At 35.6% G+C, this 14,530-nt stretch overlaps 1 protein-coding gene across 1 annotated transcript in view; it reads right to left on the reverse strand.

Annotated features, from left to right (window-relative positions):
* LOC106464879 (calpain-9-like) overlaps nucleotides 1-10,015 on the reverse strand; it is a 33,035-nt gene extending 23,020 nt beyond the window's left edge. Inside the window, exons 1-2 of the mRNA XM_022392679.1 lie at nucleotides 9,785-10,015; nucleotides 5,795-5,864 (exon numbers count right to left, since the gene is read on the reverse strand). Of these exons, the coding sequence (XP_022248387.1) occupies nucleotides 5,795-5,864; nucleotides 9,785-10,015 (301 nt within the window). The remainder of the gene's footprint in view (nucleotides 1-5,794; nucleotides 5,865-9,784) is intronic.
* Between the last annotated feature and the right edge of the window lie 4,515 nt (nucleotides 10,016-14,530).

Below are 14,530 nucleotides of genomic sequence, written 5' to 3' on the forward strand. Positions count from 1 at the left end.
TCCGATTGATAAGCGTTATAACAATCACAGTTATAGCTTCCGAAGTTTATAGCACACTAATAATAAATACTCTTTTTTTTGGCGCGTTAAGTAATAGTGTATTTTAGTGGAGTTGGATTTTTGCATGCCCTGGGTGAAGTGACAAAAACAAAAATGAGAGTGCAAAACGTCTTATTGAAAATACTTTAAATTTATAGACTTCAAGATCTGGTTTTTGTAGTTTGGAGGTGGCGAAAACACTTAAATTACTTGTTTCATGAATGAAAAATCGAGTAATAATTTTGAAATAGAAACGGGGTCGTTTAACTTGCTTACGATAAAGGATCATAACGAATCACCACAACAAAGGAAAACGATGTTACAAGCAACACATGAAACTTTTCTTCATGATTAAGCTGGATTTACACGATCATTGGATCAGTCTAACTTTCCAAATGTTCAAAACGTTAACTGCCATGCAACATCTGGTCTTTATTTATAAAGGTTTCACGCGTTGAATTAATATCCTTAGTTTCTTTAATGATGGGTTCGTCTCTCTATAATATGTATGTTTGGGAGTGGGTGTCTGAACCGAGACAAATTCTGAATATGTAGAATCCCAACCCAGTTGACTGAACATTGAGTAATTCTTCTTCTTTCTTATGTACTCTATCAGAGTTTTGCAGTTTCTATTATATTTGGATACACACTGTGTTGGATTATTTATTATTTTATATGTATTTTAATAGCGATGTTTGTTTAAATTAAATTTATATTTAGAAATGTACATAATTTTTACTGTTAAATATGTATTGCGAAACTCCAGCCTATTCTCTAAAGTTGTAGAAGATTCTCGAGTGTAATAATCAACAACATGTATGTGTACGTAAACGCTAGTGTTAGCGTCAGTATTGTTACTTAAAACTGAAATTTCGCGAAACTCTCCACACGCGTATAAATATAACCAACCTGACGCGCCAAAAAAAAGTATCTATTTTTGGGTTGCTGTAATTGGTGTGCTAGAAACTTCGTAAGCTATAACTATGATTGACGTTTATTAATGGGAACTTCAGATATATTGACCAGGAACGTTTATAAATTTCTAACAATAACAAATCATTCAACTTCAGTGGATTCACATCGGACATTAGTACTTGTACGAAAATATTATATAACTTCAGCGGTAAAAGAAACTCGACCTGTAATCTGCGTGTAATCAGTGAGAATTATAGAGCTAGCCAGCTCCCTATTAAGTGAAATGTACCTACGTCAACTCGAAATTAAACGTCGCTCATCGTGAACCCTACCGATAAGAACATCAAGGAAGTTACCAGACTAGAAAGAAGACTATATTGCTTGTAAGTTTGTAAAACTTTTGTATATAAATCATTGTTTGTAATAACTATCTATAATAACTGTTATTGTAAATTGTAGTGTTGTTTATGTATTAAAACATATTTCTATTTAAAAAAAAAAAAACTGTGTTTATCAATCTTGTTGGCCAATATCATAAATTGGATACATATCGGCATTTGTTTAACTTCTAAATCTAAATTACAATCTAACTCAATTTCAGGCTATTTAAAATTCTATTACGTAACAACACACATATTAATGGTATGAGTAAGAACTTGGGTCACTCAAATGGCTAATTTAAACGCATATTTTGTTATGGAACCTGTGAGAAACAAACGAGATGGCTTTGTATAAACTAGAATAATCACGAGGTCAATTGTCAATTTAATTCCCCTCCCACAACCTTTCTTCACAACCTCTCTACGTACAAAAGTGTAACCCAAAATATGTTTTACCTAGTTCACACGCCGAGGGTAAGAATAATTAACTACATAAAAAAGAAGAGTGACGGTACACTAACAACTGGGTGAGTCACGACAACAGAAATCTCTTTGTGATCGGATTCTGTTATCACCTGCACGCAAGGCTAGTGGCAGGTGATATTGTTACAAGTAAAAGGACAGATTTTTATGACTTTGCGAGGAACAACATATTTCTAGCCACAAATGTCCACAATCTACAAAGAATACACGTGCGGATAAAGAAAGGATGCCAACAAGTTTAATATTTTGACTTGCCAACCTCCCACAGTCACGTCTGGTGATCAGATTGAAGTCCACGATACTAGCGACAAATTACTGACTGGAGGGAAATTACGAAGGAAATGATGCTTATGCGACTATAGTCGCCACGTTGAGCAGCGCTTTCACATAGCATATATGTAATTTATATATTATATTTGATTTTCATACGAATCTGTAGGTCTGCCATACTACCACACGTGAATGTTGTGTTACATTTAAAGTATCATGAAACATAGGTCAACAAGGGTTTGATGTAAAGGATACCCAGCCCAAAAGTAACATAACTCTTATGTATTATTCTTTTTTAAATCAAAAGCAGCAGTTCCACAATGAAATTTTTGATATAACTAAGTCAATTTTCAGTTACTTTAGCATCTACAGTATGTTACCTGGATAGCGAATACTGTCAGGAAACACGTTTCTCTAACATATGTCCTAGTGTCCAACTGCCTTTTATGCCCCCCCACGATGGCTCAGCGGTAAGCCAAAGGACTTATAGTGCCAAAAATCAGGGTTCGATCTCTGCGGTAAGTACGGTACAGAAGGCCCATTGTGTAGCTTTTCACTTAACAACAAAAACAAAACAAACTTTATTAGTCACATTCACATTGTATCGGTTTACGTATTTCGCTTTCGATAGTCACCTGTATACAACATCAAACTCTGTAGAAAGAAGCCCTCCAGTGGCTCAGAGGTAAGCCTGCAGGTTTACGACGCTAAATATTGGGTTTTGATACCTGTCGTGGGCAGAGCACAGATAGTCCATTGCATAGCTTTGCACTTAACAACAATCAAACCGAACTATAAAAATAAATTAAATGTAAAAATGTGGTAGTATATTTGCAGATTATATACTAGAGTGAAACGTGGAGGTGCAGGGCCCACCCCCTGTTGCCGGATCTGTTATCTTATGTTGAGATATATGACAGAAATGTATGATGATAAGGGTAAGGAAAAGTTACTGCGATTATAGCAGTGATACAAAATTCTTGTCTAAGTGAGAGATTTTATTGATATCTCGGATTGGAGCGTTTCTTTGAAGGTGTAGTCAAACACCCTGTGTAATTTAGAACAAAGGAAAAGTAATTAAAAAACACGTGTATGTGCTATTTTTTGAAAGTAATAATTTGTTTTGTGAGGATAAGCTGTAAGAGTCTAGATCTGATACGAAAATCGTGTTCTGTTAATGAGTTCGAGGTACATCTCCAATTGCTATTGATTTAATACCAGTTGCAGGATGTAATGTTGTTTTTTTAATATGACTAACTGATAACTAGTTTAGATTAAACCATGTTGATTGGTTAAATTAATTTCAAATGTCCATTGTTTGAGAGTTTTAGATGATTCAAGTTGAACGTTCATTTAGTCAGAAATGATAGTGAATTGTTAGGTGATTATAAAGAGAACCCCGTATTTCAAGTGATCATACTCTTAAAATAAGTCTAATTGTTCTAGGTGAACGAAATTTCACCAAAGGCAGTGGTGAGTTTTATTCTGAAAAGTTTGGGCACGGTGCTTCAAGTTAGCATAGTCTAGATTATTTTGGAACACCCTGTATACCATGCAAAAACTTTTCAAAATAAAACTCTCAATTTGCTCCAGGTGAATGCCATCAACAGTACAACAATGATAGTTCTTTATTAACGTCATAACTGATTAGACCCAAAGATAATTCCAAGGTTAAGTTACATGATTCTTTTATTTTGTTTTCCTATCATCTGCACGCCAGACCTGCGATTATAGCAGTGAATTGTGTTGTTCGAAGGACACAATCTTCTTTTGATAGTAACATCATTCTTTGTCATCAGTCAACTTGAGAATAGAATTGAATAATATGTAGTGTTAATGTGCATCGCTGTTAGTAGATAGACCAGCCAAGATAATGTTTCACTGGAAACACAGTCACATTGTCATCCACGCAAGAGAAAGTTATAAACAGGTAATACAATACAGACCAAAACCTTGGTACTCATAACAAAGAATATCGGTTTCGCGTCTTTTTCCTTATATTTGAGCACTGTTTAGCCTTTTAAATTGAAAAAAGAATCGCTCTTGCCTAACACACACACACACACACACACACACACAAAGGCCTAGCGTAATAAATATTCCTACTGCTAAAAACTGAACTTTGGCACTGCCGAGGAAAAGCAACTAGCCAGGCGCTCACTGTAAAATTATATATGATTTATAATTTTACAGTGATATTGCTGTGTTATTTAACGTTTTCAGAAGTCTGACGTCATTCACAATTACGCCACCTACTGGGTAGTTCGCATACCACAATATATTTGTAACAAGTTACATTAAAAAATAATGAAGAGTTATGCTGTTTTTAGTTTTCGTGCAAAGCTGTACTTGGGCTAATTGCCATAACTGTCCATAATTTTGAACTAATAAACTAGATGGAAGGCAGGTAGTCAACAACCCCCTCCGCCAAATGTTGGGCTACTTTTTTCTGAACGAACAATGGGATTTGACAGTCGTTTCTATAGCACACCCGCGGCTCCAAAGTGAGGATCACGGTTTTTGTAGCAATAGGACGCGAACCATGAACCCTCGGACTTACAGACTGGGCAAACTAATCACCAAGCCATGCCTGACCCTAAAAAAAGCTATTTTTGCTTGAAAGTCTAAAACAAATATGTCAAATTCTGTTATTTTTTCTATAACAATGCCATTTTACGAAATCTTAAAGCTACGTTTAAAAATATTGAATGTAACGAAATTTTAAATATAATAAAAAACGAAAAATTAGTTATAGTCAAATAACTAAATTAAGCTAAGATACTACAGAAATATGCTTAAAAGAGCATCAGTCTTTCTTCAATGACAGATAAAATTAAGTTTTTCAGCTTATTTGTTTGTTGAATTTCGCGCAGAGTTACTCGAGACCTATCTGCAATAAAAATCCTAATTTTAAAGTGATAGAATAGAGGGAAGGAAGCTAGTTAACACCTCCCACCGCCAACTCACTCTTGGGGTGCTCTTTACCAACGAACAGTGGGACTGACGTCACGTTATAACGTTCCCACGGCTGAAAGGGCGAGTACGTTGAGTGATGAAAAGATGTTCAGAATCTGGACGATGGAAAACTTTTTTCAGGTGCTTCTAGTTGGTCGTGATAGAAATTATATAAGAATTGTAACTGCAGGTAATTTCAGTGCTATACATTTTGATCTAACAGTCCGTTAATATTGGTGGGTTTGTTAACTCAAGCCATTGTGTCATTGAGAAAGTTTAAAGGCGTTTTAAGAATGAGATTCATTTCGTAGTTGTCAACAAAATACGCCAACTTTTGAGAAATAAAGTAAATTCAACTTAAACCTAAAGACATATGTTTATTGTTTGGTCAAAATCATAAATAATATTCAATGGTCATTCAGAAAAAGTTATGTCACTCAAGTGTGAGCCCTGGCATGGCATGATAGTTAGGGCGCTTGACTAACAATCTACGAGTTGCGAGTTCGAACCATCGTCACTGAACATGCTCGTCCTTTCAGCTTTGGGGGCGTTATAATGTTACGGTCAATCTCACTATTCGTTGGTAAAAGAGTAGCCCAACAGTTGACTAGTTGCGAAATTCAAAACAAACCATACACTCGAGAGTGTTCTTAAAGAGAGTATGAAAGACTAATATTATAGAGCAAGAGATGTCACGTGGCTCAAACTCAAAAATTATTTTGAAATATAAGAAAATTGATTAGTTGTATTACCAAACTCGCCTTGTTCAATACCACATCGAGACCCTCCATCAGACACGAACTTCGGTCTTGTACAGATTTCCTATAGAACAACAAACAGTAAAAACATAGTATATGTATTAGAATTCATATCATTATCAGTATGGTATATGTTATATTAAACTTATGAAAAACTTTATACACGTTAAAACCATCATAGCTGGAACAGCTATAAATTTCACCGTTCCATAACTAGTAAATAATGTCTTTATTCAGGTATATTCACGTAAGTTTTCTAAATTTCCAGGTAGCTTCTGCTTGTAGTCATAGATACATGCTAATCCTTTTGTACAGGTAAAGGTTACATACTACAGTCCTTGTATTTAAGTGTCAGGCTAAGCATGTACACGTTTCCCCATTAACTTCTAGCAAGGTAGCCTATTCAAATAGGTAATACAGAAACCTCTATAACTGCTTTGGCTAAGAATTGTTGAAGTATAAACCTAGAGAGTTGTGTGATACTTTGCTTGATTATAAACTTGGTGTATTCACACAAATCTCGCTTTCTCATTTTTTTTTTCAGTTTGAAAGGATTCCTCTTCACCCCATGCAGCGGCCAGTTAAAGTCAACGGAAAGCGTAAGCCGGCCAGTGCATCACAAACATATCTTTGAGAGTACAGATTTCGTTTATTTTTCCTCTTTTATTTGTGTTTCCTTTGCAATTTGAGTTAGAAATTATTATCTGCAGTACATTTATAGAACCTGCGTTTTGGGGATACATTTAAACGTGTCTGCTGGATAACAGACGAACTAAAAATTAACAATTTGGTGACGTGACAAAAGAATTTGTTGTTGTAAAGGTTATTTTGAAGAGCTTCTTTTTACGTTTGACTCTCTGTGCCTGTAATGTTTGATAATCATTATAAAGGAAAGGCACTTTCTGAGATCCCGCATAACTTACAGTGGAGAGGAGGAAGATACGGTTGAAGTGAGGACTAGATCTGAGAATGTGACAAGGACTAGGAAAAGCAGTCTCCTAGACCTAGAGCTTTCACAGCAATGCTGAGAGTAATGTCTGCGTTCTCGTTTCATCTTCGTTACTGAGAGGTTGATAGATGGCTAGAGGATACCGATACTGCTGCTACCCAACATCTAATAGCTACTTCCCATGGTCTGGAACATGGGACAGTAGAGAAGAGTCGTGATGACTTCGATCAGTCTGAACACTCCCATACTTACTGGAGTGGTCTCTATGGGACACCAAATAATAGAGAGTGAAAAGATGCACTCGTCAGTCGAAGTTCGACGCGAAAGGCCGCGACAATATCAGGCAGAATGTTTAGTCACAATTCGGCGGATCTTGGAGTTAGTGGAATTAGTCGATGCACAGTTATTAAGGGGGCATAATTTTGGTCAAGACTTCACCTAAAGACGCAAGATTCGTCAGGATGCGCGCGCCTCTGAATTCTTTGAAGAAGAGGAACTCCTCAAGACCACATCTTGAGCCTGAGTTTGATGTGGAATGCGATGACAAGGCGTATTCCTGTGCGTCACGTCATTACGATTATGTACAGTTGCATGTGTCACGTCATTTTACATAATACATCGCTCGAAAATATTGCATTCGCAAGAATAACAACGTGTTTGGATCCTTGGAAGAGGATGGTGGCCTCCCTCAAACACGCACAGCTTCTCAGCTGCATAGCGGTAGAGAGGCTGGTAGCAGGTGCCTAACTGCACTGACATTTAAGTATAAGTGGTGATGATGTGAAACAAATAAACCCACCAGTGTTTAATGAGATGGTGAAGAAGAGATATAAATCAAGTGCATATAGGACAGTCAGTTGGTTTAGGTATCAATGACTGAAAGGAACTGCTGTTATTTACTTTCTGTGTTATCAAGTGATGTTCACGGTACAATATATGATCACTACGCTGTGTGATTGCAACTTGATTATTTTATAGTTAGGATGGCCAGTTGGTTGAAAAATTGAGTATTGAGATGTTTATGTCGATATTATTTCCGAACAAGGTAGCCATTATTCATGAACTTTCTGTTTACTACATAAGTTGTAATGTTATACGTTTTATGTGGTAAACAAAGTTATAGTTCACGACTTATGTGTGTAGTCAGACATGTTTTTACTTTTTATTTGAACCTAGGATTAAAATGTTTTTTTTAAACAATCTCCAAGTCTTGTAATAGTCGATCCGACGTAAGCGCCTCCAGACGTTTGGCAGCAGAATTCATAAATAATTCGTGACTGTTGAGAAAACTGGATACGATCTTTAAGCCTGAAAAAATTCTGAGTTCTCAGTAATGGTCTGAACACAAATTGAAAGTGTATTTGTGGATAGATTCTGTTGATTATAGTGTATATTTTCTTCAAGATTAGTGAGTGTGAGTTTGTGTACCGTAGAGAGATCATTATCTGTAAGTTCGGGAAGTTTTAGTTCAGTGACTAGGGTAGATGTAATTGTTGAAAGATTTTTGTTGATGTCAGAATCAAGAAAGTAGTTCGAGAAGTAGTTGTGTTTTAAAACATATTTTAACTCTCGCTATAAGATTTCCTGAGAACTGGCGAAACGCTGTGCACGAAAGGTAAAACATTTCACGAGATTTTCTTTGAAATTAAGTGGAACAAGATTCTAAAGTGGATGTACAGTCTGATGCAAATGGGTTTCTGATAACAACCGACATAAAAACGTCTGTTTTTTGATAACGTGTCAAGAACGGGTAGAGCAGAGCATTGTTAGCGTTCACGTGTAAACTTAATGCTAACATGTTTAGAATTCAAATATTTGACAAATTTTGCTAGTTGTTCTTCATTTTTTGGATATTACAAATATATGTCATCAACATAACTATTGTAAATAAACGGTTTGAACTCAGTAGGACAATCACTCAGCCAACTATTCTCATGAAAGCACATAAAACATTGGCCACAGGCGTTAAGCTAGACCTCATTCTGACTCCATCAATCTGTTCATTTAATTGACCGTATAACTGAAAAATTGAGTTTTTCGTTTAAGTTGTCTACTTAGTCCATTAACACATTCCTTGTCTTTGAAAACAAGATTAACACAAAGGTTAATATTCTCATCTTTTGTCCGATTAAAGTGCATTTTAAAGAATCTGAAGAAGATACACGTTATGTTCTCGAACCTTCATTCCTCTTTCTTTTCACATGGGATCAGTCGTGGCCTAGTGATTAAAGTAGGTGTACTATGGATCTGAGAATATATGGTTGGCAACCCGTTGCTGCAAAAATGCTTTTTGGGATGTGGGTGTACAATGAGAATGACGTTCAAATCATATTATTTGGTCAGAGAATAATAGCCCAAGAGTTAACAGGAGATGCTGTTGACTAGCTGCCCTCCCCTAGTCTGCCAGTTCAAAATCAGAGTTAGCTGTGCGCAGATAGCCCTTTGTGTAGGTAGCTTTGAGTGAAAATTGTAAAACAAAAAGTGTTTCCACCGAGAAGCTATCCGAACAAAAAGTTTATTGAAGAGTAAAAATGTTCTATAGTTTCAAAGGAATGTAATGGATAACATAGATTGTGAAACGCTTGTTGTTTTGCAGAATTTAGCGCAAAGCTACATAAGGGCTATCTTTATAAAGATATTCTCTATTTTTGAATTGATAGACCTACTGCCAACTCTAGTCTGATTGAAAAGTGACATTTAATTATCACGCTTACAGAGAACCCTGAAAGAAATGGTGGAGTGCATTTTTTCAGCAACGCGTCGCGAACCAGGAATCCTCAGATTTTCAATCTGGGCACTTGAACCAACAGCCACGCTTGTTCCAGTAATTTAAGCCTGGGCGTGAACTTATACAAATCATCGAATCTACGGGTGACTGTGCTTTATAAATACTGTCACTGAGAAGATTCTAATTATCTTTTACAAAATGGAGAATGACTTAGGAACTGGTTTCTTATCAGCAGGATCTCAAAATGTAAGCAAACTAAAAGAACGTGTAATTAATTACATTATATAAGTGATTTCATTTTACTCACGTATGGCCTCAGCCATGTTATGTGGGAGGATACGGCCTTGTTCTTCCCAAATAGAGCTTTGCTGGTCGGCGGAAAATCAGGATCTTCAAATAGAAGTCCTCGGTCGCGACAGAGGCGCCGGAAGTGCTGGTAGCCATAAAGACCGGTCCCGAGGGCGTCACCTGTTGTGGATTTTGGTTGAGAAAGTACAGACTCTGGCTTTTCTGCATTATCCACTAATGTTTTTCCCATAACGACAGAAGACTGGGTACGTCCACCTCCTGCCAGGTGGGGGACGCTCCAGGCTGTCCCCCTGTCTGGTCCACCACCCCTGTAAATTGTTTGTGGCACCCTCACCTTGGCTGGTTTCAGGATCTCTTAGAAAATAATCAAACACATTCGAGTTCAATCAACTAGGTAGTTAATAGTAGGCGGACACATTTACGTAACTTAACTTATAATTTTCTTGACACCAAAGCAATTAAATTCTCGATAGGGAAATTTATATTATATAAGAACGTTTTTATTTGTGCATTTTTTATTTTTTCATATTGCTGCAACGTGTTTCTTACAAAGTAAAATCCCATCACGTGTTTCTTTATTATACATCTACTACCTACATAAACTGCGAACAAAGCAATCCCGCCCCAAATGATTGATATACTGCAGTGAGTAGTTATGTTTGTTTGTAGTTAAGCACAAAGCTACACGATGGGCTATCTGTGCTCTGCCCACCACGGGTATCGAAACCCGGATTCTATCGTTGTAAGTCCGCAGACATACCGCTGTGCCACTGGGGGGCAAGAGTAGTTATGTATATTAACATATAGCTGTATTTACGTATAGAAGCACATTTTGCTAATATAAATAATACTAAACCGACAAAGATGGGCTATCTGTGCTCTGTCCACCACGAATATCGAAACCCGGATTCTAGCGTTGTAAGTCCGCAGACATACCGCTGTGCCACTGGGGGGCAAGAATAGTTATGTATATTAACATATAGCTGTATTTACGTATAGAAGCACATTTTGCTAATATAAATAATACTAAACCGACAAAGATCGATTTATAAGCATAATGAAATAGTTTTATTTCGGAGAAAATACTAATATAAACGTATAATTGTATCTGTAAATAAGAAGAGTGGACACAAGTTTATAGGACTAACTTGCCCAAATACCTAAGACTCATACTATACAAGGCTAAGGGAAATATAACGCAACTTATCCTAATTACACGCCCTGATACAACTGTCATTCTATATAACATATTAATACTGTGCTTTCTTTTTCCTTACGAATATCGCTTTAAGTCTTAACAGAGTGTCTGTCCCTATTGTATTTTACAAAAAGCATTCTCACATAAATACGAAATAATACACAAGCCTAAGCTTATACTGCAGTTATTGTTCTATTAAAAGTTTGTTTGTTTCTTTGTTTGTTTGAAGTTAAGCACAAAGCTACACAATGGGCTATCTGTGCTCTGCCCACCACGAGTATTGAAACCCGGTTGCTAGCGTTGTAATTCCGCAGACATACCGCCATGCCACTGTAGGACTTTATTAAAAGAAAATCTGAATCTGAAAAGAGCTGATATTGTTCATTTACGTTTGATAAAGATTGGCCAAACAGAAAATTCGAGACTAATACCACGTAATTTGTGTTCTCCTCTTTTGAGCACAATGATCAGGTTAGGGTTACTCATGATCGTTAGAAAGATTGTTACATGGAATTTTGTAGAAACGTAACATGGACATGTTATTATACGTCTATGTTGCACCAACTTTTCGTTGCTTTAAATTAATATCGTATTCTGCTTCTGAAATAAAACACAAAAACCACATGAAAAGTGTTTGTTTGTAGTTAAGCGCTAAGCTACGCCATAGACTCTCTGTGCTGGTCCCACCACTGGTATAGAAACCCGATGTCTAGTGTTATAAGCCCACATACTTACAACTGAGCCATTGCAGGGGGGCACAAGAAAATAAAAGTAGAAAGATATGTAATTTATTTGTATACGTAAATACTAACATGAATTAAAAGAAAAAAGATTTAGATGGGGTGGGGGGGGGGAACTAGGATAATGTAAAATTTCTATCCACTTGTGGCAATTTGGAGACTTAACTTTTGAATTTTTAGTGGAGTTTTTTAATTAATTGCGTTGACAAACTCAAATAAATCACCAAATTCAGAAGCATCGTTAAGGTTGTAAAAACTCTCCAAGCTCATAATTCTAAAGATCCAAATACAGCTTGGTATGTAGTTAGATTTATAACTTTAAAATCTGAGTTTCGTTAGAGCTGCTTCAGCTTTTTGTTTTCATCTCGATATTTTTTGTATATAGGATGAAATTGTTCTTTTATCTTAAACGATCATTAACCTGGCAACTCCTTATCATAACAATAGGGTTAAAGTTAAACACGCGTAAGTTGTTTTCAAGATATCTATTAAATTAAGTTTTATGTGGCCAATCTTTATGTTTGAAATTGTCTTGGTCTTGTTCATTTGTTTACCTCTGCGTGAACAAAATATATCCAGAATTTCTTAACATAAGTTTCATAATTCGAAAAAAAAAAAACACACATATAGAAAGAAAAAAAGTCTACATATTTCGATAGTCCATCTGCGGGAAATTGGTTTCTAGTGTCTATAGGTTCAGGACTTAATATTTAGTGTAATTTATTTAAATCTTGGTTTATGCTGGATGAGAGGAAGTGGAAAAAATTACATACTATGTAGTGTCAACGCTCTAAACAAATAGAAAGAAAAGCGGGTGTATCAAGCTAAATATATTTGGAACCCGACTAATAAAGGCAAGCAGGTCCTGCTTAAAACAACGTAAAGGCGACCTCTACTGGGTCAATGTCCATTCAAGATCCTCTCATGCTTCGGTGTTTTAAAACCGGTATTGTAGGTTGTGAATTATTAAACACGTCCATATGCGGAAGAAGGTGAAACTTCACTGCGCAACTGAAGGTTATTGTTTGTATAAACGCATGTTGTTTGTAGCAATGTCTATTCTATGATTATTCTCTAGACATAATTCTTTTGTAGTTACAAGTCTGCACTGTGATATACGAATTCTGATGCATACACAACCAGTTTTTTAGCCATCATAAACCAGATGTAAAGTTCTGTACATTGATGGGTTAAAAAACTTGTTGGTTATGCATAACTATATACTTTTGTATGCGACATTAAATTGAAAGATATAAACTTTGACAGGGTCAGTAGCACAGGTTGTCCTAGTCACTAATCAGGAAATGGCTAAAGATATGTTTACGATATAACGACAGCAACAAATCGTTTGTTTCTCTCGCTCAAGAACTTTTCTTTCCTTCTCTTACTTGCTATTTTTCACATTTTTTATATATCATATTTTTGTACAATATATATATATATATTCTATATATAAATAAATAAATACAATACAATACTATGCAATACATTAATTGTTCATAGGCGATTAAAATCAGCAATAGAACAATATAAAACTAATGAATTAATATCAGCCAAAAAATATTTTTCATAATGGATAATGCCTGTGGTCATAGCACCCAAATGCGTTGTGGATATTCCATCTATCAAGCAAAATCCAAACGCTGATGAAAAACTTGCCGGAAACTAAGGAAAATTATTTAAGGGTTAGGAGTTGAGTCTTTTGCTGTTACAGCCAGTTGTGGGAAGGCAGTAACCCTTAATACTTAGAAATAACTTTAATGCAGAATTAAACCAACCCGATAAAAATTCGGTAAAAAATTCTACAAAGTATAACACCCAACCTCCACCCTTTCAACTGATGTTATAAATAATATAATACTCTTACAGTAGAACTAAGCCACCCTTAATTTCTACAGAACTCCCAACGTCCACCCTTATGACCTAAGGACGACAGTAAGGAATGGTAACGGAGGCGTGTTTTTGAATATCAATTATAATGCGCTGTAATTAATTTAAAATGGTATTTATTTCAAAAAATCGTATCCGTTTCATTATAGATGTCACTCTAATCATCAAGATTAACGTTTGTAACTGTTCATTTTATAAATCAACTTGAACGCTTAGATTACTGTCAACAAATACACATGAGTAGAATGATAATAATCTAGTCATTATTTAATAATTACCAATAGATAAAATTTATCAGAAATTAAAACAAAAAATCGGGGTTATTAAGTCAGATTTCCTTTCGATGGCGAAAAAATTAATTCAACTGAATATGAAATAATGTTTATATGAAATTTAAATTATTTATAACAAAAAACACACACACATATATATATTTCCAACACCAACTGTTCGGCCAACCGGTTTCTTAACTTAAATTTATGTGGATTTTGAACAAGTTAGTTAGATTAGTTTTTGTTCTTTTTTTAATCTGTCACCATTGTTGTTCGTAGTTCAAGAATGCAAGGACTTGTTCCAATAAGGAAATATGTATGTATAAAATTGTTATGTCACGTGGCGTTTACGAACCCGATAACATTTAACTGTGCTGCTATACAGATCAACGTATTAATATGGACGAAAGATATTTTAAAGTGATTTCCTGTACAATGAGCTATCTTTGCCCTGTTTATTGCAGGGATATAACCCCACATTTTAGCATTTTTAAGCCTTTAGGCTTACCGCTGAGGCCTCCGTGAGGTAAATAACATCTTTAAGTTCCTATTATTATCTTAATGAAATCGATAAAATTAAGAACTTGCTAAATTAGGCTTGCAATCGTTTTTAGCATTGAATATAAAAGGTAACCAATTAAAAT

The sequence above is a fragment of the Limulus polyphemus genome, unplaced genomic scaffold (genome assembly GCF_000517525.1).
Source record: "Limulus polyphemus unplaced genomic scaffold, Limulus_polyphemus-2.1.2 Scaffold1769, whole genome shotgun sequence".
NCBI lineage: Eukaryota > Metazoa > Arthropoda > Merostomata > Xiphosura > Limulidae > Limulus > Limulus polyphemus.